The 23,203-nt window shown below is 40.5% G+C and overlaps 1 protein-coding gene across 5 annotated transcripts in view; it reads left to right on the top strand.

The window, feature by feature from the left end:
* FAM207A (family with sequence similarity 207 member A) overlaps positions 1 to 23,203 on the top strand; it is a 325,370-nt gene that overhangs the window by 203,172 nt on the left and 98,995 nt on the right. For 4 of the 5 annotated variants that reach the window (XM_029606162.1, XM_029606161.1, XM_029606165.1 and 1 more), the window contains exon 3: positions 19,530 to 19,598. The exons of the other annotated variant lie outside the window; for it this stretch is intronic. In XM_029606162.1, coding sequence (XP_029462022.1) covers positions 19,530 to 19,598 — 69 coding nt within the window. The remainder of the gene's footprint in view (positions 1 to 19,529; positions 19,599 to 23,203) is intronic. 5 annotated transcript variants of the gene reach the window in all.

Below are 23,203 nucleotides of genomic sequence, written 5' to 3'. Positions count from 1 at the left end.
GGTTTGGGAAACCCTGTAGTAAGCCTGCCTTTCATGATATCAGGTGGCTTAAGACTATTTATTGCTTTGGTTTGCCCTTTCAAAGTTTGTTCTTAATATACTGTCTTCTATAATAATCAAAGCAGTTTACAAAAATTAATACAATAAAAAAGTAAAATATGGGCACACAGTTAATCCAAAACAAATTAAAAATAATGCAATTAAAATCACTAAAATTGCAAGAATTTGGGAAGCCCTGATTTATTAGGTCTCAGCCTTCTAGATGCTGTTATGTCAATTGCAATTTTATTTAATGAACAGATTTTGTAAAATAAAATGGTGTACAATAAAATACATCATTCAAACATAAAGTAAAAATAAAACACTATAAAAAAAAAGCAAAAAAAATTAGAGAATACAGTATAATTTAGGAGAAACCTAAACATTACCTACACAAACAGCCCCAATGGTTAAAAAAATAAAGCATAATAGAAAGATGACTCTACAATACAAAGAATGTAAAATTTAATCATTGAAAATGTTAGCAAATAACCATGCCTTTACTTATTTCCTAAATCTAAGGTAGCTCATTAAGTGTAAATCTAATGAAAGAGAATTCCAATAAAAGGAGGCTGGTATTGAAAAGATGTAAATCTGGTATGCTGTAATTGCATTTCTTGGAGTCAGAACAGTTTTAAAAATTCTAATTGAGGATGTCAGTGTTTTCCTTAGTAAGGAACCATTAAGTTATTCAAATAAAGGTGATTTTAAGACTCACGTGGGCGTCCAAGTGCACGCAGTTCCCGACGCATGCACTTGGCTGCGCCAATTTATAACATGCTTTCACCAATGCGCACGTTATAAAATCTGTAACCCCCTTCTCCACACAGTAATCCTCTGTATGGGCAGAAGATCCACTCCCCCACATGCTAAACACCATATGAGTGGTGAAGCACCCCTAGAGATGCCATTTTATGATGGTAGCAACATGGGCAGAATTACTGACATCCCTCCTACCTATGATGGTTCATCCTTCCAGAATGACACCACACACGTTCCAGAGCAACAAACCACCCAAAATGGCATCTTCTTAGAGTGAGTAGTGGAGGGGGCAGAGAGATTTCAGTACTTTCAGCAGAAAGTATACCTCTTACGCCAAGATTGTGCAAAGTATGACTGCAGTTTTAGGTCACCTGATGTGTGCAAATAAGGGTCAAACAATTTGCAGATGACACCACATTATTGGACCAACTTGGTAGATCTGTAATTATCTTTAAAGAGCTGTTCTCCCTTCAAGGAGGGGGGAATTTATAATAGCACATTGCACTGGCTGTGTCCCAAACCACCCCTGGTTAAATCCATCCGTGTCAACTGAGCATGTTTCTGGAGCAAAGAGCACCCAATTGTTGCTGAAGCCAGATTGGTAAGGAAATTTTTTTTCTCACCATTCTGCAGAATAGTCTATGGATGGCACTGTTTCTTATGTATTCTCTGGAATCTCCAATTAAAGAGAACTGGGAGGTCACATGATGTGGTGAGCTGGGATAGATGTCTCTATCTCTGCTCCAGGTGCTGTGCCCACCGAATCGTTTTAAATCGGCCACATGCCGCAAGTCCGGCGACCTTACTCATTAGTATCAACTTTAACTCATGTCCATTGTTCATTTTATGAACAAATCACTGTCAGGTGACCTCCAAGCCCAGCAAGAAAGACAGAGAGACAGAGGGGATCAGACCTCAAAATGGCGGTGGGGTCAGCATCGCCCAGAATGGAAGATCCATTGGCGTATATGTTTGCCGAATTAAAATCTGTTGTGCTGGCGGCCCTCAATGATAAGCTGGCATGGATAGCGGCACAGTTGACAGAGGTCAACACTACTCTCTCCGGTCTCCACCTGCATATCAACCAAGCAGAAGGACTCATCTCCCTACTTGAAGATGATGCCACCTCAACTGCGGTCAAACTAGCTGCTCTAGAGAAATTTAGCAGCTGAACAAACTGCTAAATTAGATCTTGAAAACCACTCAAGGCACTCAAACCTTCACTTTTTGGGGATTCCTGAATATGTGGAGGATCACAGTTTACCCCGAATGCTCCAACAATGGATACTGGAGGATCTAGGCCTTCCGGACCTGGCTCAAAAGACTGAGGTGGAATGGGCCCAGAGTCTGGGTGTGTATAATGATGGAGACCAGAGACCATGATCTGTAATTATCAAGTTACTCAACTTCGCAAATAAACAATCAATCCTCCAAACTTATCGGAAGAAAACCAAAATTTATTACAAGGGCCAACAAGTCTGCATCTTTCAGGACTACTCTGCATGTGTCTATGCGATGCAGAAAAGTTACACACCAATTTGTGACACACTTTTCAAATATAGGTAAAGTTCGCCTCCTGTACCCGGAAAAACTAAGTGTGGCATAATCAGCAATCGAAAATGTTTGAAACAGCAGAAGCACAACAGTTTGTGGCAATGATTTTATGAAATCCTCTGTGTGCCTATGATGGGAGACAGGAATGTGAGCTACAAAGGAGAACAGAGAAGGTGGCAGTCTTGTGACAACTCTTTGGCTTCTACTGCTGGAGTTGGATGTATGCCTGCCTTCTTTATGAGCATTTATAGACGATAGGACCAGGTGGTTATCTTCTCCGACTGCTGACAATGCTGAGTAAACTGGAATCTCTGGGGGAAATTTCATCATTGGCTAACAGTGAAGAATTGATATTAGCTCTCTCTTTCCTGTCGCATATAGGAGGCCGAGATGCCCCCCCCCCCCCTTTGCCCCCATGAGCTACTATATGTGCAGACCACCCTTATCAGTGCCTGGAAGAGACTTTATCTCTGCTCGGACCTGATACTTTTTTACCTGCATCTCCAGACCCAAGTCATTAAGCAGCTGGGCAGAATCATATCTTCAAATTCTGTAGTTTCAATATGTGTTATATCCAGTCTGCACATGGTGAGCCCTGAGTGAGTTCCGATATGAATGTGACTGCTAAAGCAACGCTTCACCTGGCACTTTGCGCTCATCCAAGGATACAACGGGTGTGCTTTTGTCTGCTCCTATTCCTACTCCCATAATGGCAGCTTCGGTTGCTGTCCCAGGCTTCGAAATATGCAGGTTCCTAACAACTCCGGAGCACTACCTTCATCAGTGGTCACTGCCCCTCCCCTCTGTTTCAGGAATGAAGGAGGGTGGCTTCCTAGAAACATATTAACCTGATCTATTCCAGACTTTCTAAATCTACCGTTGGAGATTGTTTTGGCAGTAATTTAACCTTTCTGACTTAAGGGCCATGGCCCTCCTTTTACTTTGGATGTGGGCACGACACCTGCTCACACGCATAGCATGATCTCAATCCCTTCACTTGGGAAGGGACTATTGCAAAAGAGATTTGGGGAGGGAGTGGGGGCCTCTCTGAATTCCAATGTTCTTGGGAAGTTATGGTTAGTTATGGGTTTTTTAAGGGATTTGTCTTACGCAGCAAATAACGAATGTAAAGTTGCATGTTATAGGAGAATCTTGGAAATGCATGCTTGCTAATGTCACGAACGGAGACAGATTTTCTCATGCTGCCCGATATAGCTGAATCTTGCTCTTGGTAAAGTTTGGGTGGCAGGGTGAGAGATGGACCAATCCCCGCCTATGGGAATTTTCTCTAGTTTCGCATTTTCAGGTTGGAGCAGGCTGGGACTCCCACCTGGTCACAAGATGCAAGATTCTGCAGATATGATTTGTCATGAAGGGTGTTGATACCCAGAATAATCTCCTGGAATGTAAATGGATTAGGTTCCCCCATTAAGAGAAAAAAAATCTCCAACAATTACGTAGGAATAAGGCCCAGACTGTAAGCCTATAGGAGATACACCTGTCAGGTCTAGAGAATCAAACTAAAAAGAGAGTTGGTAAACATATCCATATTCTCAGTGGCTGTTAAAAAAAAGGCAGGGGTAGCCATATTGGTGAGTAGGGCACCAATTTCAGTGTGATTGACATTGCAGGACAGGGAGGGCAGATATGTTCTTGTGGTTGGGAGTTGGAATGGAGAAGTTTATTTATTTATTTAGCATTTTTATATACCGAATTTCCAATAACAGAATTACTGATCAATTCGGTTTACATTCTAAACAATAACATTGACAAGTAAATGTCTTACAATGAACAGGTCGATATAACTTGGATTAGTACATATGGGGTTAATAACATAAGTAAAAGATACGGTGCCTAATGTAGGCTAAATAAACAGTTGTTTATTTAGCCTACATTAGGCTAAATAAACAGAAGTTAAAGCCATCTATAATATTTATGCCCCAAATGCCTACTCCCACAGTTCCTTTACCTATATCGCCCATCTTTTAACCGAGCACCAACAGGGAACGCTAATTCTGACAGATTTTAACTACCTCCATGACCCTCTGGGTCCTACCCAGAGAAAAAAAAATACAAAAAAACAAACAAAGGGAGTAGTTTTTTATGCATTCAACTGGGTCTAATAGACACATGGTGTGTTTTACACCCGGAAGAGAGGATTCTCACATATAGCTAAGGCACACTCCAGAATGTCTTGCCTTCAATATATCTTAATCTCAAGAGTCCTTCTCTAAAATTCTTTCAGCAGAAATAGGCCCCTCTGCACTAATGGATCACTCGATGTTCTGGCTGGATTGGGTTCCCCCAGAGCAGAGATCTGGAGGTCACCTGTGGAAATTCCCATGTTTCCTTAAAGATGATGTACATTTTCAACCATTCTTGAGAGGTGGGGTGATTTTATGACTCAAAAAAACTGACCTGACATATCCCCTCAACTACTCTGGGAGGCAGGTAAAGCAGTCATCCGGGAAGACATCTTATGTTAGGCATAATAGGAGTTTAAATGCTTCTATTCTGGATTTAGAACACAAACTACAGGAAATAAAACAAACTCTCTAACCACACACAAGAGCATAGACTAGATTACTTCTATACACTTGAACGCCTTAATGTCTTGCTCCATAAGAAAGCTTACAAACCACTACAAATTGGTGAATTCAGTTTCTTCAAATACAGGAATAAGGCAGGGGGACATTTGGCAACCATGGTACGTATAACTCCCCCCAAAACAATCATTAACCGGATGAAGACAGCATAGGGTAACCTGGTCTCTTCCAACTCAGAGATCAGCAAAGTTTTTCAGGCTTTCTATGAGGCCTTGTGTGGGGATGATCTTGAGATAGGAACGAGTGATGTGGATACTTTTTTGTTGACATATCCTTACCTCATCTCTCAGCTTGAATATCTCAACAGACCTATGCAACCACAGGAATTCTTACAGGCTATTTTAGCTAGTCAGGGAAATCACCGGGGCCAGATGGCTTCTCTTTTGATTTTTATAAAATTTTGAGGGGCCAACTCAGATCCCTTAGCCAAATTCTTTGAGCATAGTCTTACAACTGGTCTTTTTCCGTGGGATTTTAACAAAGCTCATATTACAGTTCGCCACAATTCTGGGAAAGATCCTCTCCTCCCATCTTCTTTCTGACCTATCTCCCTGTTAAACTGTGATCTTAAAATCTTAGTGAAAGTTTTAGCTACTAGAATCAGTATGGTTTTGCATCTTCTGATATCACATATGCAGGTAGGATTTTTCAAGGGGAGGACTGTACTCACATTCTCAAACTTCTAGTGGCCATGAAATTTTATCAAACTAATATTCCTAAAGGCAAGTCTCTCTTGGTCTAGTCTCAAATGTATTAAATTAGTATGTGAAAAAGGTGCCTCCTGCAATTAATTTAATGAAATTTTATCTCTATGCAAGCAGATATTTGCCACTATAATACTCCTTCCAGTTACCACCGTAATACTTCCTTCAGTTCCATTCAACTTGTAGCTGTCTTGGTACAACTCAAGGGACTGAAAATATCACAACCACACATCAATGCTTTTTCAAATCATTTTAAGTGCAGCAGTGGAATTTAACCTCCCCCCCCCCCCCCCCCTCCTATTTAGATAACCACAAAATCTGCTCTGAATAGGAGCAAGAAATCACTAGATAAAATGGCATGTCACTCGCAAGCAAGCCAGCAGATGTTGCATTTCCAGAAGTAAGTTGAACTACACCAAGGATTCTGAAACATTAGATTAACAAAAAAATGATCATATATGGACAGTTGGGGGGGGGGGGGGAGGGGGTCTATTGTCTTGATATCTATCTATATATTTTTCTTTTAATCTTCTGGTGACCTTATGTGATAAGCAGCAATTTGAGGTAGGATTCAATAAGTGTATGCATAGATATTCTAAATTATGTATCTTCAAAGCTGGTTTTCTCCCTAGTTATCATAGTTCTGCTAGTGATACATTCAGCCTGGCTGCCAAGAATCACTGGAGTGCTGCCTGACTAGGAAGTGGCCAACGCTTCTGCTTTTCCATTCCCTGACACACACACCCCCCTCCCCCCCGCCATTGTTTATTAAAATTATTTGCTCTGTTATGACTAGAGCTTTGACAGTTAGGTTCCCTTACCTTAAATCTTGTTTGGTTTTTTTTAATCGAACATATGAATTTGTTTTGCTAGTGAAATAATGAGCAAGTTCAGGGCATATAAGATAAGTTTTGAACAATGCTAACTGCTTTGGGTACTGCTCAGGTCTAAGTTTAAGTTTAAACATTTGTGCAATGCTGTGTTCTATTTTTTTTTTTTTTTGGGGGGGTTGGGGCATAAGGTGTTTTGTTTTTTGAGATTTGTTTATTCGAGAACTGTAGTTTTTCTTCAAGCCTCATTTTGTTCTCTTCTGTTTCATATGAATATTTTTAAATATATATTTTTTTACAATGTTAAGAGAAAAAAAACATGTTATTTCAATGATCAGTGCATTGTGGTTATCCTGAAAATCAAAGCTGGTTTAGGATCGCAAGGAGCACGTTTGGAAGACCCTGTTTTAGGAGAGGCCCATGCCAAATTTGGAGGAAAGAGGACACGGAAGTCTGCTCTCGGTAATGTTTTAAATTTAAAAAAAAAAATGCTGATGAGCATCAAAGGGAAGAACTTGTTTCTAAAAGCAAAAATTGCCTAGAACATTTAAAACAGTAATATCCCCAAGGATAGAAATGTATATCTGTATGAATGGCTGGTACAGGACTTATTGATGATGATAATAGGTTCCTGAGGCATGTGCTTCTTCCCTTTTCTTGTCTTTTTTTTTTTTTTTGGGGGTGGGGGGGGGGGGAGGATCTTCTTGAAATGTATTTGTACACTTTACCTTGTCCTTACTCCCTTATGACCAACGCTGTATCAGGAAGGTTTATGATTTGTGTGTAGTGTCAGTGGATATATATATTTTTTAATGAGCTCCTGTTTAGTGGTGTGTATGAACTGGAAGATCTGAATATGGATTTATAAATGGCGAAACTGTGTACACAATGCTCATCCTCCCCCCCCCCCCCCCTAGTGGGGAGGAACAAAATAGTGTCAGGTTAAGCAGCTTTGCTGGTCCACTTTGATTTTGTTTGCTCATTTTTTTGTTTTATTTTCTGATTTACTAAGAGATGGTCAAATGCAAAGTGAATATTAAAGTTTACCTGGAACTTTGGCCTTCCCTTGTTTCTGGATCGATTGACAACTTCATGGTGGTAGGCAGCAGTGACAGAGCTGCAATCCTTCCTTCAGAGTTGTCGGGAGGAGCATGCTTTGGATAAAGCACCGAGCCTGGATGTGCACATTTTACCCCCATGGCTCTCACACACCAGAGCTCTGGGGGCCACGGTGCTGCCCATTGAGGGGTGGGTCGAGGAGTTGAGGTGCGGTTACCAGCTAGATCAGTCTTGCCCTCGCTCTCTCTGAGGATGGCAGCATGCCCCAGTGGAGCAGAGGAAGTGCCTTTGGGGAAAGGCAGACATTGGGGCTAAAGCAGCGAGTGGGATTGGAGATTTGCTGAAGCAATTTGTCTTCCCTTTCATCATTCCGATGCCAGGGTGAGACTGCCCTGGGAAGTCTCCAGCGTGGAATTGTGGCATCAGATGCACAGGATGGAAGTAACCCTGATGGACTGCTTGTCTCAGCTTTGCAATTTTTTTTAAAGTCAGTCCAGCGTATACAGAACCAAGAGAGGTCAATTACTGTTTCAAAATAGATGAATATTCTGAGTGCAAGATTTTGAACAAGTTAAACCTGTTTTTAAAGATACTAATTTCAAGAATCAGATGGAGAAGTTGGAAAATGCATTTCAGGATAGGAACTTAAAAGGTAGATTTTAAAAGGAGCAAGTATCCATGTGCACATGCACATGGATACTTGATCATTTTATAATGTGTGTTTACAGCGCGTGCATGTTATAAAATGCAATATCTGCACGCACATGGGCACCGGATTTTAATATCAGAGCGTGCATGTGCTGGTGGCCCGCAACTCGCATGCTGGGTGGGGGGGAGGGGGGGTTACTATTCTGAAGTATGCGTGGTGACACGATTGGGCCTATGTCTTGTTCCCTTCCAGTCCACTCCAATTAAGGAGCAGATTGGGAGGGAACTTTCCTACCCCTAACCCTATCCTTCCTCCCTCTTCCCCTCTCCTCCACAAACCCTAAACTAATCCTAACCTTCCCCATTTTTTTTATACTTACTGCTCCTCAGGAGCAGAAGTAAACTTTGCACGCCGGCCAGCTGCCAGCGTATGCATCCCTGGGACAGCGGCTAAAGGCACTGTCCCAGCCCACCCCTTTTGCAGGGCCTGGCACTTCTGTGCATAATGGGGGTTACGTTGTGTCCGGGCCAGTTTTAAAATGCGCACGCAAGGCCCAGCTGTGTGCGTAACCATGTTTCTACGTGTGCAGCCCTTTTAAAATCTGGCTTGGTTTTTTGAAGTTCTTTTGTAATAAATTGATTGCTCCAGGAGGAATTATGTTTTGTTTTTTTAAATATTTTTAAAATTTCCCCTGAGAAACTACAATCTGTAAGCAAAGTTTCTTATATATTTGGTTCTATTCCTTGTAGAGGAGGAAAGGGGAATGGAAATACTGACTTTGCCTGACAATCTGAACTTGACTGAAATCCTAGAAACATCGGGGTGACCTGTGCCGCTCTTTGGGCAACTGTTGTAGCTGATTTTTATCTGTTATATCTATATATTTCCATTGGCACACAAATGTTTCCTGATTTTTCACTAGCCACTGTGGCTGAACATAAATGAATTTTGGAAATGTGTCCTTTGGCATTGTCAGGGCATTCTTATTAAAGCTCCCTCCAAATGTATTGTTAAATATGCAAGTAACACTTTTATATTTTTGTAGACCCAGTCAATTGAAAACTTTTCTGCAAGGGAAATCTTCAGTGGGTACATCTGAGACTCCTCCAGTGAGGTTAGAAGATGGGGCATTTGTTCTTGGATGTGATTGATTACATTAGGGTCATGTGGCAAGTAATATTTGAGATGTGTGTTTTTTTTTTGTTTTTTTTTACTATATCTTCATATACATATGTTCATCCCCCTTATTGATTGAGGACTTGATAGAAGGTATCCCTAATTTCTTGTCTGGGAATATTCTGGAATTTTACTTTTTCTTTTCTTTTTTCCTTTCCTTCCTTTCCTGGGATTTGTCTTGGATTTCAGACATATTCCTATGTTAAGTATGGATTGTTTAAATTTAATAAAAATAAAGTAAAACTAGATTATCTTTTCATTGGCTCACTGTTCAGGGAGGTGCCTTGACAGGTCAGTAGAAATCAGAACTAATTGTAGGATATTTTGACAGCTATTACCCTTAAGGCAGGCACAGAGTGTCAGAATGCTGTCTGTTGGGTCTAGTGGTTAAGGTTTTATCTTTTAAAGCAATTGCCAAAACAGCTTGTTGGTCGGGAACACAGATAAGTGGTGGCTTTTTCCAGTTTAAATATTATAGTTGAGTTGGTTTTTTTTGTTTGGTTTTTTTGTGGGTATTTTGCTAAAGGTTAAGAGATCAGTGTGAAGGTTGGTAGATTGGATTTGTATGCTAACTTATTGCCCCATTGAGGGCAAAAGACAGAAAATTGGGGTGATCGTACATATACTGACCACCAATCTCTCTCATGATTTTTGGTACAAATATTTTTAACATTGTGAAATTGTTTATAGTTTGTACACTTCATTTGTTTATTGATTGAGATTTAACAGCCATATTAGTCATGCACTATGGGTGTCCATCTCCAGTTTGGGAGGGTTGCAAACCAGTTAGATTTTCAGAATATCACCAACGAATATGCATATGAGAGAGATCTGCATGCAAACTGCCTCAGTTGTGTATATCATGCATATTCATTATTGATATCCAGCTCGTTTGCAGACCTTCCAAATCACAGCTGGACATCCCTATTGTAGAGGTTGAGCCTGGCAAGGCATGGTAGTCATACACGCATTCCATTGGGATTTACCCTAAACCACACTCTCTTCCCTTTGATTTCTGTATTGGGTACCAATAAGTTTTGCAAATGGAAATGCACTCAGTAGTACCCTGGACAAAGTGCTGTTGGCTGTAGAATTTCACTGTTGCTCTTTTTCATGCCACTTTTAGGTTGAATTAAGCATTAGGATTTGCTTCCTTGACAGGCAAACTGTTCCTCCTAGAAAATCTGCTGCCAGCCAGCAATGTGATTAGGTTATTTCCATGTGGGGAAAAAATTGCATCCAAAAGAAATATATTAACAATCCTTCTTTTAAAAAGATCTCCACGTGGCTGTCATGTGCAGCACTGGCTCAACCATGCCAAATGTTTTAGCTCTTTAGCGGGAGACTTTAGATGGAGAAAAGAGGACAAATTCTTCAGCTCTCGTTAAAATCTGTCAACGTCTGAACTTAGGAGGGATTCAGTAGGGAAAAAGATCCATTTTTGGTCAAGCAAGAGTGTTCCCAACCTAACGAAGGGAACTTGGCAACTCTCTGCCACAGTGTAGTGTTTCCTTCTAAAATAAAATTGCACATTGAAAATGGAAATAAACAGGTTGGTTTACGTCGCCTCAAACCAAGCAGATTTTAGCCTGGTATGAGTTGAACAAAATCTGTAGGTTTTTCTGAGATCTGCAAAAATAATGACTTTTTTTTTTTTTTTTGGCCATGGATTATAGGAAAATCCACAGAAATCTGATAATCTGCTGGAATCCAGTGTGGTTTGTATAGATCATTAGGTTCTGCCGGAATTTTGTTTTTTAAATGTTCGTGAACTAATTTAACAAACCCACAAATTTACTGACCCTGTTCAAAATATATTGAACTAGGCCAGTTTGTGAAATTGTCACGGCAAAATGGTATATGTAGCAATTAAAGGTGGCTCAGAATAGATTTATATCACATTGTTTACTAAGGATTTATTATAATTATATGAAACCAGAAGAATACTGAATATGAGCTAAATACAAAAAAAAAGTTGTATGAATACTAAGCTTAAACAATTAAAAACTCTAAATAAATCCCTCGTGCCCTAATAAGGCTGCTTTCTAGGCAGTACTGGTCAAGAGTGTCACATCATGGCCTTTAAACACTTACAGGTCCTGCGGAGCCGATTTACCCCCTAATTTGGACATGCCCCCTGTGATGCCACCCTTTCCCTTTGCAGAACTACTTGATGTGGCGTGCCTGGGTGCTACCACCTCCCTATAACACCTGTCAGCTTGCTTGTCTTTAGGGCCTTGTGCAATCTGAGAGGCAGGAGGGAAGGCAGCTTTAGAACCTGGTGGGACACTTGCCCAGTCTCAGACCTGAACGTAAGAACAGTGCGATGTCGGCTCAGTCCTTTAACATTCACTTGTATATAGTCTTCCTCATGTGAAGTTTACAAAAACAATATAAGTAAAACAGCAAGCTGGAGCAGCAACTAAAAATGTTGGCATTAAAAACAAAATTCCCACCCTTAATCCAAAAACTCATCCATCTTCTCTTCTAAGGGGATGGACAGTACCACAACCCACCCAAATTACATTCCCAGTAATAACACAGAGCCAACCTCAACCCAGAGACAAAAGTGAACCATGATAGTTTACAGCAAGATTCTAAGTACAGTAACAAGCATTAAATATATAAAGACAACCTATAAAGCTTAGTCTAGCAAAATTCCCACCCTTAATTCAGTAGCCCGTCCATTCCTGCTCTCACTAAGACTCTGCTGCCCAATTATCAGCAGGACATATGTCAGGGCTGATCTAAAGAAGTGTTGAGCTCTTCAGCTCCATTCCTAAATTCCACAGGGTCCTCTTACTTCTCCTCCTTATGTGGTTCTGCTGCTGTCAGGGCGGCCCCCACTAGATTCCTATTTCCTGCCTCTGCCACAGGACCCCCAGTCAACATCCGTGGTGTTACAGCCCTGAGTCAGCTGCCAGTAACAGAACTCGCCTCTCAGCCCGCCAGCAAGTTCACAGCCAGAGTATCTCGGTGGGATGTTAGCATATTTTGTGAAGAAAAAGGTTTGAGATTGTGTGCGCTCTTCCTAATTACTTTGTCCTAGCCTTTCCAAATTTTCAGGAAATGTTGGCAGAGATGAGAAAGGGATCAAGAGGAAGGGTGGGCTTTGAGCCACACGCAGGTGTGGACTGGCTATGGATGCATCTGGAAAGTAAATGGCTTTTTTTTAGTTTTGGGTGGAATGTCTTGTTTTGGTTTTTTTTTCCTTCAGTATTTTACACCTGGCTCAAAGACAGTGGGGTGAGGGGTGAACCCTGAACCAGTATGTAAAAAGACAAAAAAAAAAAAAAAAATCACCTAAGCCACTATTTGTTCAAAAGTTCAGCAAACTTGGTTAGTTTAATATTTTATTATCTAGACTTGGTTCAGCAGGGGCATTGTGAAAATGATGGGAGAGGCCATATCAAAGTGAGAAATCTGGGTTCACAAACAATGAGTGGTGTTTAAAACCTAGCAGTGGTTATTTGTCCACAGACTAGCACTGCCACACAACTGCAGTTCATGGGATGCTTGATCTAATTATACCTTTGATGTTTTACTTCATTTTATTCAGTTTTTTTTATTTTAACTTGTTTTAATGTGATATTTATTTGCATGTATATAGGTTGTGGTAAAACTGATTTAGTTATCTGTTTCATGTTTGTTTTGGTCCTCGACTGGCTTTTAGTTCCATTGTGTGTTTCTGCTACAAATTTGATATGCTTGCACATCGCTTTGATTTTACTAATTATAAAAGCAATTAAGAAAATAAAGTAAATTAGGAAATTTGTCCATCACAATTTAAATTCATTGGAAGTGCTATATTGCAGGAGATTTTGCGCACTCTTAGTTCTGAATTTAATCAGTATTAGTCTCTTGCTTTTGTGAGTATTATTGTTTCTCCTGTTTTAAAAGGAAAGGAGAAAAGCGACAGATCTACTGCTGGTACATGAGCTGCCTTTGGCCTATATCTCTTAAATTAACAATACAGGAGAAGCAGCAGAGCATGGCCCAGATAGAAGTGATGTATGGTAGTCCTGCTGATGTGCTTGCCTCGTTTCCAAGGTGACTTGAACTTTTTGTGAAATTGCTGAGTGATGAACATCATCTTTGCCTATTCTTGATGGTAAAATGTTGTATTCTATTACATTTGTGCTCTGTCTAGTATAAGCCTTTTATATGTGTATTGCTAATGAGGAATAACTCAGGAACCATATAGAGGTGAGATCAAACATAAGTTTTCAGAACTTGTGAAAGCTGCTGTGAAGAATATGGAAGCGCACTTTAATAGTAAACCAGCTCCTTGACTTCTTCCTGATCTTTGAAACTATAATACACAATATAAATGCTAAGAACTGCAGTGTGCTGCTGTTCTTTGCTGAAGGATATAATTTCCGAGAATATTTATTTTTTGTCACCTCCTAGATTTCACAGAAAAATCACCTACAGCAAAATAAACCAACACCAAATCAACAAATTTAAATTGAATCAAAAAATAAACCAAGCCATCTCCTGAATTATTAAGATCTCCGACAGAGCCTCACCATCTACCAACAATGTCATCACTGCCTCAAGCCATCTCCAGAAGTCACTAGCACCCCCCATGTATCTTAAGAAGCCATAGTGAATGCAGGCCACTAATATTAAAACTTTGCAAGTCCAGGCCGTCACTAAAATGGAAATAACTGTCTTAACTTTCTTCCTAAAGATAGGATAGCTTAACTTGTGTCTAATTTCTGCTGACAAGCTGTTCCACAGTGCCGGAGCATCTATAGAAAAAGCCCTAGATCTTACATAGCTGTTCCGAACTTCCCAAAAAGATGGGACCTGCAACTGTACTTCTTGGCTAGCTCTTACATTTCATTTCAGGGAATACCATTTCAATTCTGTAAATGCTTACAATAAGCAAACCTACTTCTGTTTTTGGGTGCATCTTCAAATTGTTTTTCAGCATATTTGGTGTTTATGCAGAAGGACTGTATTGTGTGGCTTGGACTCTCTCGGTCGTCTGCTCTCATCTTGAGCTGAATGCTCCTTGAGCCATATCTTGATGGTGTAACTCTGCTTATGGGTTATAAATGTTTTAGCAACCTAAGAAATTAGGTGGACAGCTGTTTGAACTATCCCTGCACTCCTTGCATATGAAACATCTGTTCCATTGTTTCCATGGAGTATTAGCTTGTTTGCAAGTCATGCTGCTATTCTAAACCCTGGCAAACCTGCAGCTGAGAGCCAGCAGATTCCCTCTCTAGTACTTGATCATAATTCTTTATTAATTAATAATTAATTAATTATCACCTGCAAACAATTCCACACTGGACACAACAGTCCTACCCCAAGGCTACCCTCCGGCGGCACAACAAGTCCGCAGCCTTGGCGTTATATTAGACAACAATTTTACCTTTAAAAAATTCATGGCTGACACTGTTAAAGCGGATTTTTTAAGCTTAACACACTAAAGCGTATCAGACCTCTACTACACCCATACGACTTCCGCACGGTTCTACAAGCCACAATTCTATCAAAACTTGACTACTGCAATGCTTTGCTATTAGGCCTACCAAAAAACACATTGCAGCCATTACAAATGCTTCAAAATGCAGCGGCGCGCATCATCACCAACACGCACCGCTACGATCACATCACTCCAGTGCTTCAATCACTTCACTGGCTACCTGTTGCATCCAGGATCATTTACAAATCGATGACTCTGATTCATATGGCCATTTACAACCAAAACATGCAATGGTTTCCTGAGCACCTGTATTTCAAAAAAACAAACCGTCCAATCAGATCCCAACATCAGGCCAGACTGCCGATCCCTTCTCCTAAACTAACCAAACTTACATCCACTAAAAAACGTTCCCTCATTATAGCAGGCACCAAAATGTGGAACAGCATAGCATGCCCATGGATCTTTGCCAAGAACCCTGCCACCGAAAATTTAAGCAGAACTTAAAAACTTGGCTGTTTAGAAAGGCCTTCCTTTGAAAGATGTAAATTATGTAGTTACATACTTCGCTTCTCAACTTACTCTTGGTTCCTGTATACTGCCTTACCTTTCCTTTTCCCACCTACTCCCATTCCTCTCTGATATAGGGGGGGTGGAGAGGAGACAGAGTCAGACTAGTAGTGCTGGTATGACTCCCTTCCCCCCCTTCTATGATCCCCCCCCCTTCCCTTACCCCACTTTTTTCCCTTACAAATAACACCCTGCAAGTCAGACTTTTATTAATATTATTACTCATATATATTTGATATGTATACTTCTAGTTTTTCTGTTAATTTAGCATGGTATGAGGGTCCTTTGATCATTGTGTTGAGGAAGGACAGCTCCTACCCCAATGGCAGATGTATCTACCTCCAGGATGAGGGGTTTCAATGGATATGAATGGTGGAGACGGGTTCTGGAGGAATTCCAGTTTAAGGTGGCCAAAGGCCTGAATAGCTGTTTCAGTCAAGTTTTTGGTGTCAGCACCCTTCTTAGTAAAGGTGATGAGGGGAGTTGCCAAGAGAGTACCCATGCATAAACTGGTAATTAGTAAAGCCAAGAAAGTGTTGCAAGGCCTTGAGTCTGGGTTGGGGACAATCATGAATCACCTTTACCTTCTCAGGATTCATGTATAGGCTGTGCCGGGAGATCATGTAGCCCAGGAACAGCAGTTCTGCTGCTCAAACGTACATTTCTCGAGTTTAGCATATAAATGGTATTCACAGAGTGTCTGTAACACTTGTCTGACATGCTCATGGTGGTGTGCCAGTGAATGTGAAAAGATGAGAATGTCATCCAGGTATACAACATGGGAGTACTTGAGGTCCCGTAAGATCTCATTGATCATGTGTTGGAAGACAGTGAGAATGTTGTAGAGGCCAAATAGCATGACCAGATATTCAAAATAGCCATTCCATATTTTGTGCACAGTATTCCATTAGTCACTTTCCTGTATACATATGAGATTGCAGGATCCTCTGAGCTCTAATTTCATAAAGATTTGCACCCCCCACAGGCCGTCAAATAACTCTAATAAAGGGCAGCGGGTAATAGTTCTTCCCCCACAAAAGAATCCTGCCCCTGTAGGAGAAGAAAAAAGATGGATAAAACCCCATTCCTGGCTTTCTTGGATGTAGTTAGCCATGATTTTGGACTCTGGAGCGGAAAGCAGATAGACTCTATCTCTAGGGGGCATCTTACCTAGAATCAGGTCAAATTAGGCTTTTGTACAGCCTATGAGACTGTAGGTTCTCTGCTTGCTGTTTACTGAACACATTGGTAAAGACTGCATACTAAGGAGGAAGACTCAGCAGATCTTGGGTAGCAGTGAAGTGAGTGGTGGAGGTTTCTGAGAGAGACTGTTCATGGCAGGAGGACTCCCAGCAGACAATTTGTAACATTCCCCAACTTATATATGGGTTGTGGAGCATGAGCCAGGATACTTCAAGGATGATGGGATTGACAGCCCTGGGTAGTGTTTCATAAATTTTGAAACTCTGTTTACAAAGCACTGACAGGATCTTCAGTAAAAAAAAAACTGTCTAAGGAGAACAGCACAAAAATGTGTTCAGTCACTTGCAGGTGAGGCTATTAGACAATGAATCCAATACAAACAATGTGTGCTATGATGAACTTACAGTACTCAAACTTGTAAGGTTTGGAGGGAATTGGGGACAGTCAGAAAAGCTCTGTTGATCTGAATGTGACCTATGTTTAAGGTGTACCACATATCTACAGCTGGCTGGTTGGAGAGGCAACCCTGTATTAACCTTCCACCTCTCCTCAGTTATTTATGCCAGTTCATATCCTCTTCAGGGATACCATGGTGCAGATCCAGGCTTTTCTGAATTCAGGAGCTGGTGGCAATTTCATAGATGAGTCTTTTGGTTCACCAATATAGTCTCCCTATAGCTATACTGGCCAAGGCTGTTACCATATCCTCTGTGTATGGCGAACCTCTGCCCAGTCATCTAACTGTGGCATGTGTACCTCTCATATTCCAAACAGGCCTCTTACACTGGGAGAGTATCTCCTACATGCAATCTGTAAGTTTAAACGGTGTCATTACTTAGAAGTGCTTATCCGTCAATATGCTGATTTGAAAAACACCCAATAAACTTCACTTCTCAAACAATTCTTAGAGTTAGACACTTGTCTGAAGGTTTTCCAACATTTTTGGGTGACAATTCTTTTCTTAAATATCCGAAACGGATTACTATGAATCTGTCCCCTCAACAAATAAACGCCAACGTCTACAACATTTCAGTTAACGCTGCAACAGGGTGATCTGTATGGAATCAAGAGGTATGAACTTAGTCAATCTTTAATCTACTTTGTCACTTTCATTCTTACAATTTAAATTCTTATGATTTGTCTAATGATCACACATCTCTTCGTTCAATTAATTGGGCTCAGTAAACAAACATGGCTGAATTCTCTTTTTAAAGTGCCATAATAACCCAATTTCTGCCAATCGCTGTTCACCTATCCAAATTTCAAAAAAACGTCATTACGTAGCAATGACTTTCAGCCTATCAGCCTGAACCTACGTTGCATGCAGTGTCAATTCATAGTAAACTACTCCAGGCCAGTTGGTTCTTCCACATGTAATTTAAAATCCACTTTGGATTGAGGACAGACTCATAGTAATCCATTTTGGATATTTAAGCAAAGACTTGTTACCCAAAAATGGTGGGCAACCTTCAGGTAATTTAAGAATTGTTTGAGAAGTGAAGTTTATTGGGTGTTTTTCAAATCAGCATATTGACGGATAAGCACTTTTAAGTAATGATCCCGTTTAAACTTACAGATATAAATCCAATGGGACATATCGTTAATGCTGTAAAAGAAAGTAAAACATTTTATTCATTATGAGATTCACATGAATAATATGAAAAAGAATTATTGATCTCTTGAATTTAATTAATAAATTAGTTTTTTGACCTGTGATTACAACTGGTGTTGAATTCAATTTGTCATGTTTTCAGCCAGTGCTGAGGTCTTTTCCTCTTATATAAAATAATCACAAAAAATTTTAAAAATTTTTAAAAACTCAATTAAAAAATTATGAAAAAATACGAGATTGTATAGAAAAAAAACTATTTAGCTGATTGTTAAAAAAGTTCATATCCACCAGAGCAAATTTTTTTGATTGAATTTTGACACTAATGTTTCCCTGATTGTATTTTCAGTCACATGACCTGCAAGAATGACTAAACGACATTTGTAAAATTTGTTTTGGTTTGCTTTGCCACAAGGATCAAGCAAACTTGAGTGTGCCCTGATATAAAAAAAAAAGGTTGAGAAGCTCTGCCCTAGGGAAAAGGGAGTCTTGACATAATGCAAAGGTGACACCTAGTGGCCAGATTTAGGGCTTCTAATTGTAGGGTTCCAGAAGGCATTTTGGTGCATGGCTCCAGTTGAGGACACTTTTAACAATTTTTAGACCAAATTGAGGTGGGAGAGAATATAGAAGAGATGAGAAAGTCCCTGGGTAGTTGTGATTTGAAGGCTCATGGCACCAGATCCCAGCCCTGGTGCTGATTTTAGCTGGAAGCCCAAAGGAGTAGGATGAAATCCTGGGTAACCAAATAAATACATAGAAAAATTCATTTCCTGAAGGGTTAACAGGAGGCATGGGAGGTAAGCAACTTGCTGGGCAGACTGAATGGAACTTTTGGTTCTTTCTGCTATCATTTATTGCATTACTGTGTAAGCTACTCCTAATGTGACTTAAAAAAAATGCACACAGGGTAGTGGTTTTGTACTGGGGTGAGGCTATGTGGAGGTAACTCAGGCGATTGCTGTTATTTTAGACCTCCCTATTTTTACTACACCTTTAGCAGTGCATATGACTGTTGTAACATTTTGGAAAAGGAATCCCTGCCTAGATCATTGGTGAGCACAGGTAGGAAACTTTGCTGATTATCCAGCGTCTCAGGTATGAGTTAAGAATAATGTATGTATCATGGTTAGTTGTATTGTCTTTGGATTTTTTTTGTATGCCTTGAAAAATTGCATAAATAGTTTAAAAAAAAACAAACAAAAGCCAAGGAATTGAAGGGGAATATTTATTTTGAATAGCATTGTGTGAGTGAATCTTTGTCCTTTAGAACTTCGTGAAATGGAAAGTATTTACTTAATTTTGTGTATTTTTTTTTTTAATATTTTCAGGAGTTGGGGAGAAACCACTTTTGCCAAAGAGAGAAAAAATGAAGATAAGACGGGAAAAATGGTTGCAGAGTAAGCAATTATTCTTGTATACATGTCATTGGGGTGGCCTGAGGTACAAACTGCTATTGCTCAGGTGAATTGTCTCATAGAGGTGTTGGGCTAATGGGAGTCTAACACTTTGCAGCCGTGACATGCTCAGGCCCTGCAAATAGACTGATGTTCGTATGCTTCTTCAGTGTTTGTAGCAGGTATGACAGCAGTATTAGAGTTGAACCTTAGAGGAGGACCCTTTTTCTTCCTGGCCAGGCAGTTAGGGAAACTTGGAATGCCTGTGTGGTCATGGGGCAGGAGGAAGAAAAAGGTCATCACAATATCCAAGCTAACAGCTTAAAACATCAAATATTACAAAGATGCTTACTAATTTAATCCACTCATGTTTTATTACATGCCTTTCCACAAAAAAGTACTCAGTATATTAAAATACAAATACCAATCCTAACATAATACATCATAAGAAATAAATACCGCAAAGTATAAATTTATTTATTTATTTATTTGGAATTTTATATACTGACATTCATGTACAAAGGTAACATATCAGATCGGTTTACATTAAAACGAGAATCGCATAAAAGAATGCATTACATCAAACAAGGGAAGCAAATAACTGGGAATAACAATGTAGATAAATACCAAGCTCTTTTAGCGAGCAAGGAACTAAATGTATAATACTTCATAATATATCAGTAAGTAATGCATCATGAAATCAAATAAAAACATCAGGACTTGCCTATGGTTAAAAAAAAAAATGCAGGTGACAGATCTGGTCATATTGCCCATAACCTTTCAGTTTTCAAAAACTAAAGTCTGATACACCTTCATAAGGTAAATTTAACAGTTTATTTCAAAATTGCATACCCTATTCTAATATTGCAAATCTGGATCATGAAAGCTTGTCTAGAATGGAGATGTTACAATTGCTGGTTTGTTATGTTTATGTTGTGCCAGGCTTTGTATTTTATTTTTGAATTATGTCATGTATGACATCACTTCTGGACCTGTTGGTTCCTAACAAAGCAGTATTGGAAATTATGCATCATGGCTTCTTGATATTTTGATGGGGAAATGAATAAAAGGAGAAAAGGATAAGCAAAACTGTTGCATTAGCTCAGGCATAGCTAGATCTGGGAACGGAGTAAGTTGACCTAGAGTGCATAGTTTTTTCTCCCTAGAATTGAATTATAAATAGTAACAATGCAATACCAGGAGAAAACCTGACCATAAAATAAAACTAATCAGCATGTGCCATACCACTTACATTATGTATGCTGGTTACTCACTAGCCTAGTCTGTTTTCTGTTCATTCTTGTTGTATCAGTTCACTGTCTCACGACACACTTATACCTCAGAATAGCAATCATATACAGAGAACACAATCCACTGATTAATAGTGGAGAGTTATCTAGTATTTATTGCATGTTACTGGGCTACCAAATTATTCAAGCCCCAGAAAAGCTGGTCTGTACAAAAGAAAAAAAAATACTTAAGAGCAAGAATTGTGAAATTACAAGCACGAATGGTATGGAAACAACATCATGAAATGGGAAGGAAGATGAGGATTGTAAGGCCTATCTAGGCCACCCAATTTCTTATCAATTTCAGAGCTGGTTGTTAGTGACGCTAGAACTACTGGGGTATTGTCAGTAAGTGCCCATAATCATCAGCAGCCTATTGGGCATTCACTGCTGTCAAGGCAACATAGGATAGTTTGCCATATTCTCCAACAACAAACAGGATGGCAGTCCTCACATGTGAGTGACTACATCCAATGGAGTCAAGCTTTTTTCAAAATTTCTACAACTTTGTGCCTCATTGTATATGCCCCCCATGTTACTCTACCATGCATCTACATGGGGGCCCCGAAGTCTTTTTTCTTTTCCACAGAGCCCACTGATCATAGTTACTCACTCATGCTTTTCCTGTTCTTTCTTGGGAGTAATTTGTCACAAGATTTAGTGCAGGGCCCTGTGGTCTTGTTTCTACTTTGTAGCTCCCTGGGTAGGCTTTCTGATTATTTTTCCAAGTATTTATTACAATCTTGATGCCTGGTAAGTGTGCCATCTATGCCAAGAGTGTATTGAGCACCTGCAGCCATCAAGTTTAGCTTTGCCTCTCATTTTCCATTCAGCCATGTCCAGCAGTTTCCAGTAATGCCCTCAGTGTACCAAAGTTGTCTGTCTCTCACAGATCCCTATGATAGATATATCCTGTGCCTGGGTGCGTCACATGTCTGTCATCTGTACGTGACCATGACCTTGAAAGGGACAAAGGTCCTGACTGGAGCTGAAGCATTTTGGGCGCCATAAGGCCGATCCATCAGCATTGATATTGAAGGATCATCGACCTGCATTGGAGGCTGGTGGTGCATCAAGAGAAGCAGTACAGTGGCTCGAATCAAACATCGGTAGGGGACCCAAGAGATGGGCCTTTGCCTGGCTTTTCCCATCCAAATAAGGCAGTGGATACTGCCTCTTTCCTAGCCTCTTTTTGTAGACAGAGGGACTCCCTGCCAGCAGATAGAGCAAACTGATGTCACAGTATATATAGCCCTGCAGTGACCCCAGTCTGCCAGTATTCTCCATCTCCAGAGGATGGTGGATGTGCATCTCCGTATGGGGATTGCTTCAAGCTTTTTGGAAGGAGAAATTTGAAAGTCTAAATTCAGGAAAAGAAAGCCCCATCTCTTGCAGTGATACCTAAAGGTCCCTCCCCCAGTTTAGAATTCCTGAGGTGATTTCCATGGTACCTCAGAGGTGTGCCTTGGTCTGGTAGCCGGGTTTCCCAGTGTGGACTGAGCTGCTAGTTCAGCTCAAAGGCAGCAGGTGCAGGAGACCAAGTGTGGCATGACGGCAGATGCTCTCTTCCCCTGCAGCCAGAGACAGTCTCTGTAGTCAGCTAGTAAGCACTGAGCTCAGAAGGTTTAAAAAAAAGAGAAAGTTTTAACCTTATTCAGAGAGAGAGGGGTTTCAGGACTTCCTCCAGTCTCTGTTCTTGGTGCATCATACCGCTGTTTGTTCCTGTTGGTTAGAACTGGACAGCCGGGCGGGTTGAGCGACCCCCACCCCACCCCAGGGAACTAGGCCCTGAACTTAGGCTTTGTTCTTGCATGTCACGTGGTAAGCAACGGCGGCCATTTTCATGCGCTATTGTGCGTGTGCTACTGCTCTAAATAGGCCATCGGTGAGCGCACTGTGCTTCGTTTTTGGGTGTGCTTTTTACACACACAAACTTTTTTTATGTGCTTCACTAGGCGCACAGCTTGTGCATGCTCCTTGCTGTGCCTTAGTTTCGGCGCTTATTTGTTGGGCGCATTTCCTTTTGAGTGTGAGCTGTTCAGGCGCATGCTTACTGCCGCAGTGGCGCCGGTAAGTAAGAAGTCTAAGCGTCTTCCTATCTGTGTTGCCTATCACATTAGGGCTTCTCCTGACCTGACTTCTAACCTGCATCAGCGCTACTCAGAATCTTAGGAAGAGTTGCTTCCTCAGATTTTGCTAAGCCTAGCTCTTCCCATTCAGATGATTTGATCATGGCCTTGAATGGCTTCTCTGCTGGCAAGGGCAGTTCTGTGGACCTGCTCCAATTCCTTCTGGGCTTGGTCAGACCTGGTATTTTTT

The sequence above is a fragment of the Rhinatrema bivittatum genome, chromosome 6 (assembly GCF_901001135.1).
Source record: "Rhinatrema bivittatum chromosome 6, aRhiBiv1.1, whole genome shotgun sequence".
In the NCBI taxonomy this organism is placed as follows: Eukaryota; Metazoa; Chordata; class Amphibia; order Gymnophiona; family Rhinatrematidae; genus Rhinatrema; species Rhinatrema bivittatum.
Note: the sequence above shows the minus strand (reverse complement) of the source record. Positions and strands in the feature narration are given on the sequence as shown.